The sequence below is a fragment of the Coccinella septempunctata genome, chromosome 1, assembly GCF_907165205.1.
Source record: "Coccinella septempunctata chromosome 1, icCocSept1.1, whole genome shotgun sequence".
Lineage (NCBI taxonomy): Eukaryota > Metazoa > Arthropoda > Insecta > Coleoptera > Coccinellidae > Coccinella > Coccinella septempunctata.
Genome location: NC_058189.1, coordinates 65,017,078 through 65,037,675, shown reverse-complemented (window position 1 = coordinate 65,037,675; position 20,598 = coordinate 65,017,078). Strand labels below are relative to the sequence as shown.

The window sequence follows — 20,598 nt, the reverse complement described above, 5'->3', positions numbered from 1 at the left end:
TGAAATTCAATGAAATTTTGTCGAACTCCTAACGATTGTATCTCAGCCATCTTGGAAATATTATATAGACAATTTTTGGTTAAACGACTTATTTTGATGAGTTCTACCTTCTGTCAAAAAAAACCCTCACCTTTGAACACACCCTGTATAAAGAGAAATTTATATGTGATCCACATCAATCGTTGAGCAGTGTAAATAATCATCCATCACAATCCCATACATGATGACTTACTAGTTCGGAAAACTTAACTTTACTTCACATGGTACCATTGAAATTGTGATTCTAGGTACCTCTGGCTATTTTCAAGAGGGAAAAAGAAATAGCCAGAAGATTGGAGTTCGAAGGACTTTACATTGTAGAACAACCAGAGGACGACGACCTAAAGTCTCACTGGGACAAATTGGTGATATCTGCTAAGTGAGTCACGGTATTCGGCATAGACCATCGTATACTTAAGAACAGTCTTTCAGATCTTTTCCTGTCAATTATTGGGATAAATTCGTTAAGAAGAAGGTGCGACAGAAGTACAGTGAAACATACGATTTCGATTCTATAAGTAACCTGTTAGGAATGGAGAAGACCTCTTTCCAACAACAAGAAACCGAAGAAGGAAAAGGATTGATACATTTGTGAGTGACTTAAAGTCAAGTAGCTCACTGCTATCGATTTTCTTGTAACTCAATTTCTTTTTTTAAACAATTTCTATGTTTTTTCAGTATTTGTTCCATCGACTGGCGTTACCAAATATGGAAATCCGGTGTCACGATAACCGACAACGCTTTCTTGTACTCCCTGTACTATTTCGTGTTCTCCATACTTGGAAACTTCAATAATTTCTTCTTCGCCGCTCATCTTCTTGACGTCGCTGTTGGTATTAAGGCCTTGAGGACCATCTTACAGTCAGTCACTCACAATGGAAAGCAACTGGTGCTCACAGTCATGCTGTTGACCATTATTGTGTACATATACACGGTGATTGCTTTCAATTTCTTCAGGAAGTTCTACGTGCAGGAAGAAGAGGATACTATAGATAAAAAATGTCACGATATGTTGACGGTAAGTTGATCTGGATAGTATGGTAGTTTCTTTTGTTATCGTTTCTGCTTTTGTTCATCTCATACTTTTTTTTTCAGTGCTTTGTTTTCCATCTTTACAAGGGTGTGAGAGCTGGAGGAGGTATAGGTGATGAAATCGAACCTCCAGATGGTGACGACTATGAGGTTTACCGTATCATGTTCGACATCACCTTCTTCTTTTTCGTTATTGTTATTCTGTTGGCCATTATTCAGGGTAAGTGACTCGATCTCATCAACTGATCTCCTGGTATATCAATTCAATTCTTTACTGTCATATCCCAGTGAAATTCCCACCTCCCAGTTCGGATCTAATAAGCTCAAACTTTGGAAATTTCAGGTTTGATCATCGACGCTTTTGGTGAGCTTCGTGATCAGCTAGAGAGTGTCAAGAACGATATGGAGTCGAATTGTTTCATTTGTGGCATGGGTAAAGATTACTTCGATGCGGTGCCACACGGTTTTGATACGCACGTAGCACAAGAACATAACTTGGCGAATTATATGTAAGTATTGAGAGTTTATATAACGATTTTTTAATTGATTCCATCTTTTTGGAAATTTTTCGATAGTCAACTTTCGAGTCCAAAAAAACAACCGTAGATGGAAATGTGATACATACTCAAAAAAAAAACTCTTCTAGTAATAAATCTCAGAATTTCATCCATCTCGGCGCAACCGTTCGGTCTTGACAAATTTTCAACTGAATTCATCTTTTTCAAGATTTTTAGAAGGTCGGCTTTCGAGTCGTTTATCTCTCAATAAAATTGATCGTAGATAGAAATGTGATACATATTCTGAAAGAGCAACTCTTCTAGTAACAAATCTGAGAATTTCATCCATCTCGGCGCAACCGTTCGTTCTTGACGAATTTTTAACTGAAACCAGCTTTCTCAGGATTTTTGGAAGGTCAGCTTTCGAGTCGTTTATCTCTCAATAAAAGTAACCCTAGATGGAAATGTGATACATATTCTGAAAGAGCAACTCTTTTAGTAATAAATCTGAAAATTTCATCCATCTCGGCGTCATAAACAGACCGTTTTAAGATTACGCTCTAAACCCTGGATCAAGATCGGAAAAGACCAAAGAATGCCCTAGAAAATTGAGTTTGCTTTTTGTTCGAACAAAATTATCTTTGCAGGTTCTTCCTTATGCATCTTATAAATAAACCCGACACGGAATTCACCGGTCAAGAAACTTACGTCTGGAATATGTACCAACAAAGATGTTGGGACTTCTTCCCGGTGGGAGATTGCTTCAGAAAGCAGAACGAAGAGGAGCTTGGTGTTGGGGGAGGTTGAGTTTTTTCTGTTCCTATATTTTCTGACATCCGCACACAGCAACAAATTATCGAGTGATTTTTGACTAAACTAAGTTGTTGTAAGAAGAATATAGGTCGTCCGAAAATGCCTTATTGTTGTTGAATTATAATTTCGATGAAATAAACTTGTTCAAGAACGTGTATTCTTTTATTTCTACTAGAAAATTTTCAAAACATCCCATACAAATCGTCAGGAAAAAAATGTTGAGTTTTCGGGATACCAAAAATAAGAGTTATAAAAAAATAAAAGTTGAAGGTTTTTACGAATTACTCAAAAATATTTCGGCTGAGCCCATCAACTACGTTTTTGAGAGATCCAAAAAATCTTCATCACTAAGATGAAGAGATATCTCAAAACTAGCTATGATTTAATTTTTGACTAACCCAATTATAGCCAACGCATGTGTTGACCGTAATGCTCATATGTACTTATATAAAGTATATGCCACATGTACGGAATTTTTGTTTATTGCGAAAACAGTTCCTCCTTGAAAAACTATTCAAACCTCACAAAACTGTCTTGTCTTCCAAGAGAAAGGTTATTAAAAGAATATTGAGAAAAATCGAAAGTGAAAAACAGAATACAGATGATAGGAAGACATAATATTAAATGTTAAAAAACTATTAATACCAAAACAAAGATGATTTAACATTACTAACCATGAAATAAAAGCAAAATAAACGGATAATGCGATGTAAGGAATTTGTTGAAATTGAATATGGACGAGAAACCAAACTTTTCATATCAGATTCCTAAGGATTCTATAGTTCTAAAGCCTACCCAAGACTCTGACCGGTTAATACGAGAATATTTTCCAATTATAACAAACTCTAAATATTGGCATGCTTTTGTAGTAAGTAAAATTATTATTTTTTCATTTATATTGATGACTTATACGATAAACTCTCAGATCCACAATTCGAGAAATCAGAAGAGGAATAAAATACTCAAGATAATTTTAGATTATGTATACCCCGAAACACTTTTACCAATTCATTTTGAAAAAAGAGGAAATGGTTGCATATTTTTGGCAAGAAACTGCACTGGCGCTATAGTTAAATTATTGAAAAATAAACTTGTTGTTCCTGATCCTAGTGATACTAATTGGACTGTGAGTCGACTCCAAACAATACATTTTTATTTCATCTACCTACTTCTTTTTTCAGTACACCCTGGAAATATTTCTCAGGTATTCACTTATCACACAACTAACGTTACCTACCAATGAGGATGTTTCCCATACATTAAAACACTTATATGATAATACATCAAAAACACTGAATTTGGAAAAATTCGCAGAGAACAAGGGTTGGTGACTATCGTTTCTACTACCTCCAACATCTACTATCTCTACTCCTTTTTCAGAATTACGAGATTATACTCCTTTATCCCAACCAAAGCTTTTATGTTTTGTTCTACATGTGTCTCGAGTATTAAATCCCTCTTGCATAATGTTAAATGGTAATGAAATTAGGACTTTATCTTCCTTCAAAGTTCTCAAAGGTCTAGATTCCGTTCGGAAGTTGGATTTAAGAAATAATTTAGTAAGTCGAATCAAAACACTGTTTATCTCTATTATATTATTACTTATATTTGGGTAGATTGAAGACATGAGAGAACTGAAAAATTTGAAAATTTTTAAGTTAGAGGAGTTGTGGCTTGATGATAATCCCTTATGCTCAAAGTATAATGCACTTTCTTATGTTAACACCATAAGGAACATTTTTCCAATGTTACAAAAGCTTGTGAGTATAGAATGTTTTATAAGCTCGTTATGTTATATGTATTTATTCTGTAAAAGGATGGTGTTGAGTTGAGGAAAAATTGCCGCAATTCTAAAAAATTTAAGCAAATGAAGAGGCAGAATAAGATTATGACTGAGGAAGCAATGTCACGCTTAACAGGTATTAATATATTATGGACAAAAAGGTGAGTATATATAAGGCGTTTTTTTCAATGCTAATTATTAAATTAAAATCCATTATCTCCCTCGAAGGTTGCTTCAAGATGCACGTTATGACATAATCGAATTCTTAACATCGTTTGTATCTCTACTTAAAAAAAATAAGATACCTGAAGTGGCATTCTCAGAGTAAGTAAAACTAAATTGAAAACTGTCTTCAAATATAACAAATTTTCGTGGGAGTGGAGTAAATTCAAAAAAGAGATATTATATATAAGTCATTCCTTCAAGCGAAGTAAGTAAAACTGTTATTGGCGCAGGAAAGGAGTTATACTAAGTGTACCTTATCGTCCTTTCAATCAATCAGATGCCAATTCATCAGTAGCTATGTTAGAATAAGAATTTTGCACTCTTAGGGATCTGATGATAAATTTCTTTCAAGGACTTATCAGAATAGTCTTCTGGAATGGCTAGTACCCAAAATGGTGGATTTTGGAATAGACAAGTTTGAATTTTCCCTTCAGAAAAAGGCACTGAAATATATAAAGGGTCATCCTTCATTTCTAAACAATCTTGATTCACCACCTGATACATCTAAATGTAAGAAAGTTAAAATACCTCGTAAAGGCGAAGATAGATGTCGTGATATAAGAAGAACTGATCGAGAGACGCATCAGTGTTTACCCGAAAGTAAAACCTTCAAAACTCGTCTGTCAGAAAACCGGATGAAACATTGCTGGCGATGTGGTTACCCGAGACCTAGAAGAAGAGAAACGCAAACCTCATTTAACTACCATCGCAGAAGAATGAGGGAGTCTCAAACTTGCCTTTGTCCTATCAAATCATCCCTAAAGAGAAGACTCGCAGTTAGGCCGTCACTTGACGCAGAACACGTAGAAAATAGCGTGCCACCTAAGTTATCAGCGGATAGGGAAGTTGCCACTACCAATGAAATTTTAGGAGAGCCAGACGAGCAGTTGATCATAGCAGAAGATCCATATTCACCAGCGGACGTTCCATTATCACCAATAGACGATTTATGCTCATCAGCCAAGGATCCATATACACCACTATTATCACCAACAAGAACATGTCATAAGATAAAACATCGGAATCTACCGGATGTAGTGTCTGAGGCCTATTTATCGGGAATCTCATCTCCAATTTCTGAGGCTCTGATATTAACATGCGAATCACCCTTATCCATATATTCAGAAATATCAGTTCAATCTTCATTGTCACTACCTTCACAATCATCGGTGCTATCCTTGTCCGCGAAGGCTACTGGAGCAATTTCTATTCCTTCGCCATCCCTATCTATATCCACCCCAGAAACCTCACCACCAACAACGCCATTATCGTTAGTTTTATCGCCAACCTCGCCAGAAGCCTGCTAGATACGAGTTTCCTGAAATAAATTTTTTCTATATCTTGTATTCACACGAAAAAGTTTGTGGGATGTCTAGAATTGCTATAGCAGCTGCCTGTTGTGAATATCATTTTGAGGCTTTTTTTGGACGCCTGCCCAAAAACTCACTAGTTATGTACTGGTTATATATAATCTGAAATAAATCATGTTCATGTTATTTGTGTGTGAATTTTTTCATAATTTCCATTGTGGCTGATCGAAATAATAATTTTTTAAGTATAACTTATGTAGTATTTTATTCAGGGATATCACATAATAACTTTGATTTTATATTGGCGCAGTTTATAGCAGATCCAAAGATCGACGCTTTCGTACAGAAAAATCGTAACTACAAAGGCATTTTTGACCATGATTCCCAGCACAGAACAGTTAATTTCCAGTTAATTGTGAAACGGTCTACGGCACTGGCGAAAAAAAATCAATGAACAATTAACGGAGAAAAAGAATGATGAACACATCTCCTATGTATTTCTATGATGAAATTTTTGTGCATTGAACTAAAGAAAGTTAGTTCAATGTTTTTGTGTGGTTATTTTAGTGTTCTGTGGTGGTTACTTTGCGCTGCGGAAATCGAAATGTCTATTTCAAAAAACGTTATGGTGATATTCTGTGTTTAAAATTGAAAAAAATATATATATTGTAGATTTTTAATATGTGATATAGATTATTATCGATAGTATGGGTGAAAACCAAGACATTTTCAACGGAATTCCGAAGAATTCTGTTGTTCTGAGTGCTGTCAATATCTCTGAAAATTTGTTTCAAGAACATTCGTCGGTTATTGAAAACCGAAATAATTGGCATGCATTTTTGGTGAGTATATTGATATGTTATGTTGATGAGCTTTGATAATAATATTATATAATTTACAGATTCACAATGTTAAGAGAACTGAAAGAAACGCGATATTGAAAGTAGTTTTGGATCATGTATATCCTGAAGCCCTTTTACCTATTTCCTTTCAAACCAGAGGAACAGACTGTATATTTTTAGCAAGAAATTGTTCCGGAGCTATAGGTATATTATTAAAGACCAAACTAGTTATTCCTGATCCTTCCGATACAACATGGATTGTGAGTAGTGTAAATTGATTTTTACTCTTTTTCGTTAAAATATTTCTGTTTTCAGTATACATGTGAAATTATTCTAAAGTACTCGACAATATCCAAGTTGCCATTACCAGCAAACAATATCGCTAAAATATTGGAACTTCTCTATGACAAAAAATCAAAAATATTGGATTTAACTAATTTCTCAGATAACAAAGGTAAGTTATTTTCTTCATCCCATATCCTGTATCAACATACCTAATTAAATATATATTTCAGACTTATCAGAGTATAGTCCTTTATCTCAACCGAAACTATTATGCTTTGCTCTGCATCTTTCTGATGAATTGAAACCAACTCATATCAAGTTGAATAATAATGATATTAGAACTTTATCACCCTTTGTAGTTCTTAAAGGTAAAAGTTCTCTTCAAAAGTTAGACTTGAGTAATAATTCAGTAAGTATTTTTTTTAACTTTTTGTGCTTCATGTCTAACAATTTTTTTCTACAGATTGAATATCTTGAAGAGTTGAATTATTTGAACAATAATTTAGTTGAATTATGGCTTGACGGAAATCCAGTATGTGCGAAATATGATGCATTCACATATACTAAAATTGTGAAGAAAACGTTACCAATGTTGGAAAAACTGGTGAGTCTATAGTAGTGGTGAAAAATTAAGTTCTAAAATGGATTCAGTCTCAATTGAGTTGAAAATTTTCAATTTATTTCAATTCTTTATTATTTATACTTGTGAATCTCAACTGATTTTAAGGTGTCAGTACTGGAAGAATTTTGATTTAAGAGTTTCATTTCTGATAATACTAATGCGAATTTATGACCCAAATATACATTTTGATTTTTTTGGTGTACAGGCCTGCTAGTTAAAGCATCATGATAGAAATCTGAGGGTTCAAATATTTTTATATTAAAGATAATCTTGTTCAGTTCAAATTACTTTGGGGTCTGCATTGGTTCAGGTCTATTGGACCTGAGGGGTATAATTTTTATGTTATTTAAATTATCTTTTTCCTAACAGGATGGAGTTTCTATAGGTGCACACGAATTTCCTATATCCCAACAGTATTTTTTCTGCAACAATGAGGGATTTGATCTTGTAGATCAATTTGTTAGTCATTTCTATTCATTATATGATAATAACAGAAAGCTTTTAATAGACTTATACCATCGACGTGCTATATTTTCTATGACTACAGGTAACAGCAAAAGAAGCGGAGCAAATGAAAGGTTAATATTTTTATATATATGAATATTATTTATTTATGATTAGTGATATATACTTTTTCTAACTGAAAACGATAATTAAATATAGTTAATTCCTTTTAGTTAACTTCATATTGTCCATTTCGTAGAACTGAGGGCTTTATTATGAAAAAGGATATGTTGGTTATAAAAATCATTTTTTCAGATTGCAAGTTTACAGCGAATTCAGTAGAAACATAATGAGCTTAATGTCATCTTCGAATTCAGTTCCCATAGGAAGTAAAAAAATTGTGAATGTTTTACGCCAGTTGCCCAAAACCAAACATCATATCCCTGGATTTTCAGTCGACCTGATTTTTTATAGGGTGAGTTATCCATAACTGATATATCTTTTAGAAAATATATTCATCTATCTATTCCCAAAACAATTTCAGCTTTGACACTTGATAAAAAATGTTTTGATGAATAATTTCATGGCCAATATTTTTCATATTTGTTATTATATTAGTATTATTATCATTGTAGATGATCCCGGATCTCTATTCTCAAAATTATTATTCTTATCACATCTGTGACGTCACAAAACTCCATCAAAATTTGGTATATATTTGAGAAAACCAAATTTTGATGTCATTCGACAATTCATTGTTGTCAGATGTCCATTGACCAGATAGACAGTTGAGAATCTAGCCCCAAGTGCTCAACTTAAAGGCTGAAAACTTGCTACACCATATATAATTTAGAATTTTCTGCTAGCAGCTAGTACATTGTTGTATTATTTTCTGGTGTCATTTATCATCACATTAATATAGGAGAAAAATTGTTAGGAATATGTAAAAAAATTTATGAATCTCATACCATCCATAAATTTTTGCATTTTTTTCTACCCAGGAATCTTCAGCTGTTATTTCCATTACTGGTACTTTCGTAGAAGATCCGAAGCAAAATATCCAGCCTGATTTTGTGTTTAATTTCAAAAGGACATTCACCATCATCAAGCGTCCCTCAGATTATGTTATCTACAATGACGTTCTCCATGTCGACATTGCTTCAGAGCAGGTTGGAAATCGCGAAGTTGAGGTAACTACACATAAATTTAGGGAATGTGAAAAAAGAATGGCGCAGGAAGCGATGTCACGAGTTACAGGTGTCGATAAAGTGTGGGTCAAAAGGTGAATATAATCGATAAAAAAATTTATTCTGTTAGTCTTGAACGTTTTATTCTTCTGTAGACTCCTGGAAGATGCCAATTACAACATCAACAAATTCTTGAAGTCATTTATGTCATTATTGAAAAAAAATAAGATCCCAGAGCTGGCATATTCGCAGTAAGTAATTATAGGGATATTCTTTTACTGACTGTGATTTTATGTTATAATCTAATTTCAGATCCACAGTAAGCTATTCTAAATATATCTGTGGAACCAAACTTTCCTCATATCTGAATATTTAACTGATTTTTTTCAAGGAACAGCGAACACAGCTTGATGGAATGGCTCGTACCCAAAATGGAGGAATACGGATTGGAAAAATTCGAAGATTCTTTACAAAAAGAAGCGCGAGAATATATAAGAAAAACGAGACACTCTCAAATTTCCAGTATACCTTCTATATGTAATCAAAAACGTGAATGTTCGAAAGTACCAAAAAATGCCTCTGCAGAGGTGACAAGAACGCCTTTCAATACTGATTACTATAATCATACTTCCGAGAAGGAATGTCAAATAATACCGAAAAATACTTACAAAAACAACTTGATCGAAATACAGAAGACCGATTTTTTCGAATTTGAAACAAAACACGAGATCAAAAACATAGAAAATAAAGTAGATATCACTTCTACATCTGGAACAAGCAAATGCGGAGCACTAGATGACGCTGATAAAAATCCGATAAATAATCCTCAGGGCCATAAACGAAAAGGATCGGTTATGGAATCAGAGGCAAATAAGAGAAAAAAAGGAGACATTAAAATCGACGAAGAAAAAAAAGATGCGAATTCGAGTGATACAAAATCTAAGAAAAACGAGAATAAGCTCGACGAAGATGGATGCGAAATCAATATTACGCCAACGTACGCGCTTTTAAACGCGGAATGGATAAACGTGCAAGAACATGACGAATATGATTTCCATTTAGCCTTCAACAAATGGATACTGGTGCAGAAGGACAAGGAAGGAAAATTTTCTTCCAAACAAGACGACTTCCAGAAAAGTTTCACTTGCTGGAAGAAGCATTTTCCCACCTATCCCAACGAGATCCTGAATCATTCTCTGCATTCCTCCTGTTTGAATCAGAAATTGAAATCGGCATTGAACACCATCAAACACCCGGTGACGTATTGGGATTTTCCGGCTACGGTCCCTTACGATATCAGACCTCCCAAACGGGCTATTTTACAAGGGGGGAATGTGAAAAAGTTAATCAGTCAAGACAGTGGGTACCGTTTTGTTTCCATAAGGAACAAATGGGTTCTTGTTACCAAAAATACGTTGGATCTGTGGGTTACTCCGAATAATGAGAGGAAAGTGACGTGGAAAGGTAATGGGTGGGTTTTAGAACAGCTTACAACGAAGGAAAAAGACTTGATGGAAAAAACAGAACAGGTAAATACCGGTAAAGAAATGATCGCAACAAAAGAAACATCGACACATCCCAGTAAAAATGAAAATACTAATTCGGCAACAAACACAGAAATCCATGAAATTGAAAGAAAGAAAATGACAGGAAGAAATATACAGGATACATTATTCGTTTGTGAAGATGAAGATATAGAAAATCCCTCAGAAGATCCAGACGTAGAGAAAAAATTACAACTGGAAGAACTGAAGACAATATATAGTGAAGATACCGCAAGAGAAAAAACAATAACCGATTCAGATCTGCACTTGCTACGAACTGGTGACAAAGAAAACACTCCCCAACCAAAAACTAAAAGGGAAGCAACAAAAGCCGAGATGACTAACAAATGGAAGAAACTATTCGAATTCGTTCCGTATATTCCAAAATTGGCCCTTATGGAAGGATACTGGACTTTCGTGTGCCACAAATCCGATCTGAAATTTCACAAGACGCACTCAAACGATTGGATATTAATGGAAAAAAATTCCGAGACTAACGAATGGTGCGAAGTAAACGACGATTTTTGTTTGGACAAAGACGCTCCGACGCAGGAGGAAAAGTTGAAAAACCTCGGAAAATACATTTTCGATCATATTCCGATGCCTGTCACCCTTTACGATTTTCCCAGTAGCGTTCCGATGGAAGTTAGACCGCCTAAGACGTTGCTAATCAACAAGAAAAATCTCGAAGTGACGCCAGATTCCGATTACGCTTACGTTTCAGTGAAAGGGCAGTGGGTAGCTGTTAAAAGAGATGCGAAATTTCAGTGGACAGCAGTCGATGCTAAACACGAAGCTGTGGTTAAGAAAAAATTGGCGAATATGCCATCGAAATCCACCAGTGATGAGGCAACTGTTGTTGAAGTTGATAAAAAAATATCCTCAGTGACCTGTACCCTGCTTCAGTTGGTAACCGGTGTAAAACTCAACAAACCTTTGACTCATTGGGATGTCGAAGGTCCCGAAGAAAAAAGACCCCCTAAACTGGCTTTAACGGAGATCAATGGTGAACTACGTTGGTGCTATGTGAGTACCAGCTGTAGAAAAGGTTTCGTTTTGGAGGATGGAGTTTGGGTAAAAGTTGTACCTTCGGAACCCGGTCATTGGAAAGCAACCGAATTCAGTGCTTATCCCGGATGTATCATAGGTTACTATCTGTTCGATAATATTTGGGTAACGATGAAGAAATATGTACTAGGCGGTAAATGGAGCCCAATTTCCGACTCCAAAACCTCCCCAACCACCTATTGGAACCATGTCGGTCCAGAAGAAACGAAACCCCCTAAAAAAATTCGCTTTGGAGGAACCGAGAAAATAATTCACAACAATTCCGATATGGGTTTCGTGATGAAAGAAGGTGCATGGGTTCTAGTGGCGAGGGAAGGTAATATTTGGAAAACCGTCAAGGAAAACGACCACTTTTTAATTTATAAACTCATCAACGGAATATGGAGAATAATTGATAAGGATACAGAGGACAAATGGTTCTACAAACCTCTCCAACAGAAGATTTTCACTTACAAAAATTTCGATGGTCTCAAGAAGTATGCGCCTCCAAGACAAATTAGTTTGTACAGTGGAGGGGTGAAGATTAAAAGAATCATCGATGAAAAATCAGGTCTGGGTTTCGTTTTAAATAAAGGTGTGTGGGTACTTAAGCAATCAAAGGATGGAAAACTCATTCCGGTGAAAGATTCTAAAGGCAAAACGAATTTCGGTTACAAACTCGTTGATGGCAAACTCAAGTTAATCCGAAAGGATGAAAAAGGAGAATGGATAGAACCAAATATAACCAAGAATGAAATGAAACAGAACGAATCGACTTCACTTGATAGACAATTCAGCAATGCTGTTCCCCTGACCTACGACAGGATCTTGATCGATGTTCCAGAACGTTTAAAACCTCCCAAACACGCATTACTCAAAGATATCAAGAAGGGCAATCTAACCTGGCATGTGATCGACGAACATTCAGGGTTCGGATTCACACGTGACAATGACACTTGGTCGTTGATGAAATGGATTTATAATAAAAACTGGGTGGACACATTCGACGAGGTCGAATACCGTTACAAAATTATAGATAACAGTTGGTATCCGGTAAAGAAGGAAAATAACGTATGGGTACCTATCTTCGACCCAAAGACTACTCCGAAGATTCCCGAATTATGTGTTGAATCCCCCGAAAAAGATCTGCCGAATAAAATATTGATGAATTTGGCTCATATAAAATCGAAAATAAACGTCACGCCTTCAAGCACCATGGGCTTCTTAGAGATGTCGGATAAGTACGTATTGGTCAAGAAAATGTCCAGTGGTAAATTGTTTCTATTCGAATGCGCAAAGAACGCTGTTGTTTTCAAGCAGAACATTAATGGCGCATGGGTATTTTCGACACCCGCTGTCGCTTCGTTCGAAACAGATTCGAATAAAATCGATGATGTGGATGAAATAAAAACATACGCTAACACTGAAGGGACCGATCTGACAAAACCACCGCAATACGTTAAAATCATGGAAGGAGGTAACTTGAAGTGGAAAGAAATAGATTCGAATAGTGGTTATGGATTTGTTCGAAGAAAATACTGGACATTGGTCAAGAGAACTGGAGACAATTGGAGGATTGTCAATAAAAGTGAAGGGTATGATATTATAGATAACAGGTGGGTGTTGATGCAAAATATCAATAACCAATGGTTACCGGCTTTCGATCCCCACCTGACACCTAGATGTAGCCTGGATAGCGTTGGTGATTCAATTTTCCCTATAAGAGTCATTACTTACAAAAACGGAGAGGCTAAATATATAAATACAGCAAATGACTGCAGCTTGGCTTTTACGGTTTGTGCACCTTCCATATGTATGCTCATGAAACAGGAAGGTACAGAATGGATCAACATGCAGGACGATCTTGAAGAAGCCCCCACCATGGCCTTCAAGTTGATAGATTGCAAATGGCGAAGAATGAAGAAAGACACGAAAAAAGATCAGTGGTTACCATGTAGTAAACAGTTTGATCTTCCCGTTTTACACATTGATGTTATAGGCGATAAAACTCGTCAACCACCTTCGAATATACGCATTGTTAGTGTAGAGAACAAAAGTAAGGAATACAATATGAGTTTCAACATTTTTTCCGAAGAAGGTTTCGTACAGGAAGACGGTTGTTGGGTTCTTCAAAAGCCAACCAAAAATGGATGGATCAAGCATCCAGGTATTTTTGGTGTTTGCGGTTTTCGAGTTGTCAACAACGAACTGTCAGTTTTCGATAAAATAGATGGAGAGTGGGTGGTATACGGCGAATCCAAGAAAAATACACCTATGGAAATCCCAATAGAACGCCCTGTAACATATAAAGAAATCGCAGACTGGCCCGAAAGAGAAAAACCACCAATGGATATGCTGGTGCTCCAGCATTCTAAGCATGCGCTCCTCCCGAATGAATGCACTTGTAACTACGGTTTCGTGAAACACAAACACGTTTGGGTTGTGGTGAAGAAGAATAAAGATACCTGGGAAGTTCATAAAAAAGGCGACGAATTGTTCGCCTACAAATTGATCGAGAATCGTTGGCTCTCCATGAAAATTGTTAGGGGTCATCATTGGGGTCTAAATAGTAATCAATCCTCGAACTTTCCTCAAACGTACCTCGACACTTATGGTACGTTTGAGCAAAAACCACCTTTACGTATAGTGATAAGTGACGATAAATGGAAGCTTATTTACAATAATGATAAATTGGGGTTCATCAAGAAGGATGACATGTGGGTGCTAATGTTGAAGGTTTCGAATCACTGGAAAGAATGGATGCTTCGAGGTAACCAAATAGGCTATAAAATTCTGGACGGTCAGTGGACCAAATTCACAAAATCACAGGCAAGTAATAAATGGATAATCGATAAGCACGATTTACTAGTATTATCATGCGATTTCATCCCTGGGGACAAGAACGCACCTCCAAGCTCGTTGAATTTCGGCGTCAGTGAGAAATGCTCAAAATTCAAACACGTCAGCTTAGAACCTGGTTCAATCAGAGGCTTCCTCAAAGATAACGGAGCTTGGGTCTTGATGCAGAAGTACAAAGATGATGTGACGAAATTTAAACGATTTACGTCCTTCGATACTTACGGATACATGCTGAAAGATGGAGTTTGGAAAATCGTAGTTAAAGATATTGATGGTTCTTGGAAAAGTGGTTCCTTCGACAAACAAGGTAGGTGGTGCTATGACATTAAACTAAGCATACCTTTCACGAAACCAATTGATAAATACGAAATCGATAAACTACCTCAACACGAAAGACCACCACAGACTTTCGTAATGTTCGAGTATTCTATCCCCAAGAAAGTTTCCTTGGCATCAATCGAGAACACTTACGGTTTTGCGAATAACAAAGGTGTGTGGGTACTGCTCACCGTTGATGATCAGTGTAAATGGAAACCTGCTGGTGGTATCGTTGCCTACAAGTTGATCAGAAACCGTTGGGTTTCCATGACCTTCCAAAGTTCATTCCAAAAGTGGGTTCAATCTTACGATCCGATTTATACACCGATCACACATTTCGAATCTACTGAACCTTCAGACTCAAGGCCGCCGCTGAGGATCGCATTGAACGAAAGCGGGAACGAAAGGTGGAAGGTCATTTTCCAACACTCTGGTTTTGGATTCTGCAAAAAAGACGACCTGTGGGTTCTCATGGAGAAACGATGTGACGGCACTTGGCGGAAACACGAGGATTACGTATCGGAATTCACGGGTTATAAGATGGTCAATTCGAAGTGGACGAGATTCAAAAGAAGCGAAGGCGGTCAGTGGATATGTAAGGAATCGTCGTTGCCAAGTTTACAGTGCGATTTTTCGGAGCAACACGATCGACTTCCCCCTCCGTCCTTCAATAACCTTTTCCTCAAAGATCCTCGAAATACTCGCGAAAATACCTCTTTGACACTGGCTTCGTATGCCAAATTCGGGTTTCGTAAAGAGGACGACGTGTGGGTCTTGATGGAATGCGACAAATCGGGCGTGTGGAAACAACACAAGATGTTTCTTGTTCAGACCGACCTATTCGGGTATAAATACGTGGGTGATCGTTGGAAATTGATGAAGAAAATGCCAAACGGAAAATGGGTCGAGGGGAAACTCGAATATTCCAGTGCAGGAGCAGTGGTGTTTGTGAAAGAAGAAGAGTTGATGAATCCACCTAAAGGTAGTAAGATGAATGAGAAAAAGGAGATCAAAAATAATAAAACTACAACAACGGGCAAAAATGAAGAAAGAGAGGTTTCTGTAAAGGAAGAATTTACTCAAAGTGATAAGGTCAAGACTTCAGTTCAAAATATAGGTGAGAAAGAAATCAAAGGAGCAATTAGTTTAACGAGAGAACGAACTCCTGAAGATTCAAATGAAGAAATCGGAAATGTTGCTAAGAAACGAAAATTGAACGGAAATAAAGAAAATCAAAGTGAAGCTAGGTTGCAGAATGAACTGACCAAAGATAGAAGTGTACAGGACGTGGAAGAGGTTCAACGTGAAAATGTCGAAATTGGCTGTGTCGGACGTGAACAAGTGTTGGTTATTGACAGTGAAAATCAAGAGAATAAAGACAAGACTGAAATTGAGCCAAGAGAAATTGAACAACCATGTGAAGATTCAAGAGTAAAAGACATCAAGGATGATAAAGAAAATAATAAAGATGCTGAAAATGAAAAAGAAGTAGACGGTGGAAATGAAAAAGACGAAAAAACGAAAGAGGGACCAATTGATGAAGAAAACGAACAGCAAGACGCTGGGCAAGAAATCTCAACAGAAACTAAAAGAAAATCAAACGATGACCAGCAAAGTTGCGAGATAACGACGAAGAAAGAAATTGAAGACGTAAACGAGCAGCAAGGTGGAGAAAAAAGTCAAGAAAGCACAACGGAAAACGAAGAAAAACACGTCAAAGTTGAAAACAAACAAGACTGTGAAAAAACTGCTAATGATAAAATCGAGAACGACAACAACGATCAGCAACGTGCACAAAATAAAGACCGGGGGATCGCAACGAAAATTGAAACAATAGAAAAGGAGAATACAGATAAAAACCAAAATAATAATTCGTATAAAATACCAATAACCAACCCAGTTCAGTACCACGAGCTAACGAAGATGCCAGTCGAAGATAGACCGCCGAAAAGCGTTTGTCTCAACATACGCGGTGCGCCACGTCGCATACCTTTGGTTTCGAAAATGTCCAAGATAGGTTTCCAGCACCACAATGGCGTTTGGGTGCTGTTGGAGCGACTGTCCGGAGTATGGAGGATCCTACACAACTCTTCGGGTCTTCCGCTCGCTTACAAGTTGATAGATAACCGTTGGGTCAGCATGAGAACGGACAAGAACGGATGTTGGATACCAACGTTCAATCCCGCGACAACGCCAAGGACCTATTTCGACACAGAGGGCCCAGACGACGCGAAACCGCCCAGAAGGATAGCGATTGAAGAAAACGGCCGTATAGGCTGGAAAGAAATAGGAGAATTCTGCGGTTTCGGTTTCTTGAAGAACGACGACGTGTGGGTTCTCATGAAGAAAATCACCAGTAACAATTGGGCGACGTATAAGAACAACGAGCAGGAGTCGTTCGGATTCAAGGTCCAAGACACCAGATGGACCAAGTTCAAGAAGAGACCCGAGGGCAGTTGGGAAATGGTCGTCGACGATCTGCCCTTGCTCCACTACGATTTTACATCGAAAACCGATGCCACGCCGCCGGAATTCACGAGTTATCTACAGAAAAGGACCGGAAAAGATCTGATCAACGTAGGGTTCCGGAAAGTAGAGGGCGCGTGGGTGTTCATGGAACTAAACCAGAGCGAAGCGTGGGTCGAAGTTTCGGGTAAATTCGGTTTCGTACGGGCAACTGGAGAACTTTGGAACGTGGTGGAGAAAGACGAAAACGGCCGGTGGATCGCGGTTAAGTCGAATTTGGAGTTCGAATCGGCGTTCGATCACGTGTTCCCCGTACGCGTCAAGCGAGAGAGGGAATCCCTCGATTTCACACCGAAGAAAAAGGTTAAAATAGAACCGGTTTCGCCCGCGACTAGCGAACACATCGATGTAAAACAAGAATCGATCGAACATTCGTCATCAGTCAAAGATGATAAGTCAACCAAGACATATCCCACCGAAACAAGTGTTGAAACGTCTTCTCGGCAAGATCTCCAAGTTAAAACGATCGAAGAAACCGATTCCGATATTTCCTCGAAGACTGATATAAATAAACACCAAACGTCTATAACGAATTTAACGCCACTGCTCAAGGAGAAGGAAGTACAGCCTGAGAATTCTTCTTCCACCACTGAAGTTAACAGTTCAATCCCAAATTCTTCTAGTTGTCACGAAGATAAAGTTCCAACAACTGCTGAACATTCCAAAATTGATACACCTCCGATGGGCGAAGATGCGGAAGAAAAGAAGATGGACGAATCAAATTCTGCAGCCTCAAAATCGTCGAAAGAAGAACAGAATCTAAGAACAAACACCAAACCCGACGATGAACAAAACGAAGATCCAAAATCAATGCAGATTAAGGAAGAATCGACTCCCGCAATTCCTAAAGATGAAAAATCAAATAAGACAGACGAACCATCAAATGTTTCACCGTCGGTGAACCGTGAAGATCTGGAAACTACACAGAATAAGGAAGAAACGAATTCTGGGAATCCTACAGATGCAGATGAAAAACCAAATGAGACGAAGAAGCAACCATCAAATGTTTCACCATCGGTGAACCGAGAAGATCAAGAAACTACGCAGAATAAGGAAGAATTGATTGCTGGGAATCCAACAGATGCAGATGAAGAACCAAATGAGACAAACAATCAACCATCAAACGTTTCACCATCTGTGAACCGGGAAGATCAAGAAACTACACAGAATAAAGAAGAATTGAATTCTGCGAATGGCACAAACAAGCCACCATCAAGTGGTTCACCAACAGCAAACCGAGGAGATCTGGAAACTACACAGAATAAGGAAGAATTGAATTCTACGATTACAAAAGATGCACAAGAAAAACCAATCGACCAACCATCAAATGGATCACAATTAGTAAACCATAATCTAGGAACTACACGGAACACGGAAGAATTAAATTCTGCGATTCCAAAAGAAACAGAGGAAAAACCAATCGAGCGAAACCTAGAAAATGCAGGGACTACACAGAATAAGGAAAAATTGAATTGCGTAGAAATGTACCTCGCGTTGAAGCCTGACTGTTGCCTAGGTTGTCCCGAGCTGCAAAGTCTACTGCGGAAATTTAGGCCTGCAACCGTGCCCAACAAGATCTTGAGGAAGAAATTTAGGCTTCCGGACGGCAGCTACAGAATGCTGAGCATTCCGAGGGCGTTACCTGTTGGCCAAGCCTCGTCAGCAATTCAAGATTTGAAGAAGAGTTAGGAAAAGGGGATTGGTGCCTGGAGAAGATTACAAAGTCAAGAAGAGGATTAAATGGGTGGCTTGGAGGCAGCTTTTTTTTAGATCAATATTTTCTGTTAAATTGGTTGATGTGGACAAAGAAATTGAGTCAGTCGGGTGACTGTAATTTATTAGATTTTAAAAACCGAAATAAGGCGAATTTATATCCTACTTATGTGGCTTTTTCATCATTTGAAATGATCAGGTAATTCAAGTGATAATGTATATACTATCCTATTTTTTTTTACACTGGTTGAATGAACAAATTGTCTTGTACAAATTTAATGTGCTTTTGAAATTACTCGAATAGACTCACAATGCACTATCGGCTGAAATCATTTGTGTACGATACACTAACTTTGTTATATTTTTGTACTCTCATTGGTTTCATCATCGACTCTTTATAAACCTATTCAGGTACTTACTGAGAAATTCATTGTTCGTGAATCACCAAGCCAAAAGTTATTCTACAGAGAATAACACGAGATACTGTTTTGTGACTTATTGAAATTGATTGTTAATGAAGTGATGGCAATCTATCTGGAAGTAAACTGGACAAGCAGTTTAATTTCAGCCTCACTCTGATAATGACTTTTGAAATTAATAGTCACTTTGAAAATTTTGAAATTTATACACATGAACGACTACACTAATGAATTTGGTTTTGAATTCCTTGAACGGTTCTTGAACATGCAACATTTTATGACATTGCTCTCTTGTTAAAATTTGGCTTCATGTTTCCACATTTCATCATATTTTGTACGATATTGAACTGAAATATTATACATTCCGTCCCTTCTCTCCCCTTTTCCTAATGATTGTTTATAAATGCTGCTAGAAAGGTTTATGAATTCGGTAGCTATTTAATCGGTATAATAATGATCTATTTCCTTTCCAAAACAATGGACAGTATAAGAGACGACAATTCTTCGTTCACATCCCCATAACATTTGTAAAATAAACTGTTTCCTATATCATGTTATGTAGGTATCTTGCATATTTCTGTCGACTGTTAAAATAAATTTTTAAGATTTTTTGTTATTATTTGTAGTAAAATCAAGTTACCATTTATTTGAAACTATTGTTACTTAGATCTAAGTTTGAGCTATTATTTGATTTTTACATTGTTCAAATAAACTATATTTTCATACTGAAGTTTTTTCGAATTACTTACTCCTTCGGTCCTTCACTGAAAGTCACACTTTTTTCAAACATTTCAAGGGAATGATGGATGGGAATCCAATAATATTCATAACCGCTCCAATTCAACAAGAAGTACTTATGGTCAGCCATCTACAATGAAAAGTAATTTAACAACCAAATTGGCAATTAATAACAAGAAATTCTCAAAATCTACATCTTCATGTTACAAATGCAGATATATGTAGATTGTAGAGTATTTCATTTAATAGCTCCAATACTTACAAAATAAAAAAGTCGAAATTCTTAATTTCTACACAATATTTAAAGACTATGGTGGAAAAAATTCAAATTTTCAAGTAGGCTCGTATAGCGCAC

General features: G+C 37.0%; 2 protein-coding genes across 2 annotated transcripts in view; both read left to right on the top strand.

Annotated features, from left to right (window-relative positions):
* LOC123318238 (ryanodine receptor) overlaps nt 1-2,453 on the top strand; it is a 31,821-nt gene extending 29,368 nt beyond the window's left edge. Inside the window, exons 65-70 of the mRNA XM_044904857.1 lie at nt 288-418; nt 472-630; nt 718-1,057; nt 1,135-1,291; nt 1,415-1,580; nt 2,216-2,453. Coding sequence (XP_044760792.1) covers nt 288-418; nt 472-630; nt 718-1,057; nt 1,135-1,291; nt 1,415-1,580; nt 2,216-2,375 — 1,113 coding nt within the window. The 3' untranslated portion in view covers nt 2,376-2,453. The remainder of the gene's footprint in view (nt 1-287; nt 419-471; nt 631-717; nt 1,058-1,134; nt 1,292-1,414; nt 1,581-2,215) is intronic.
* A 376-nt stretch (nt 2,454-2,829) lies between these two features.
* On the top strand, nt 2,830-20,235 carry LOC123307578. The gene is made up of 18 exons (XM_044889947.1): nt 2,830-3,249; nt 3,307-3,507; nt 3,563-3,704; nt 3,762-3,940; nt 3,998-4,141; nt 4,198-4,325; nt 4,393-4,488; nt 4,742-5,693; nt 6,392-6,541; nt 6,601-6,801; nt 6,857-6,995; nt 7,057-7,235; nt 7,290-7,430; nt 7,818-8,026; nt 8,208-8,367; nt 8,894-9,174; nt 9,235-9,330; nt 9,471-20,235. Exons 1-18 carry the CDS (start codon nt 3,115-3,117, stop codon nt 19,060-19,062), a joined length of 13,125 nt encoding a protein of 4,374 aa, XP_044745882.1. The 5' UTR covers nt 2,830-3,114; the 3' UTR covers nt 19,063-20,235.
* Nucleotides 20,236-20,598: the final 363 nt, after the last annotated feature.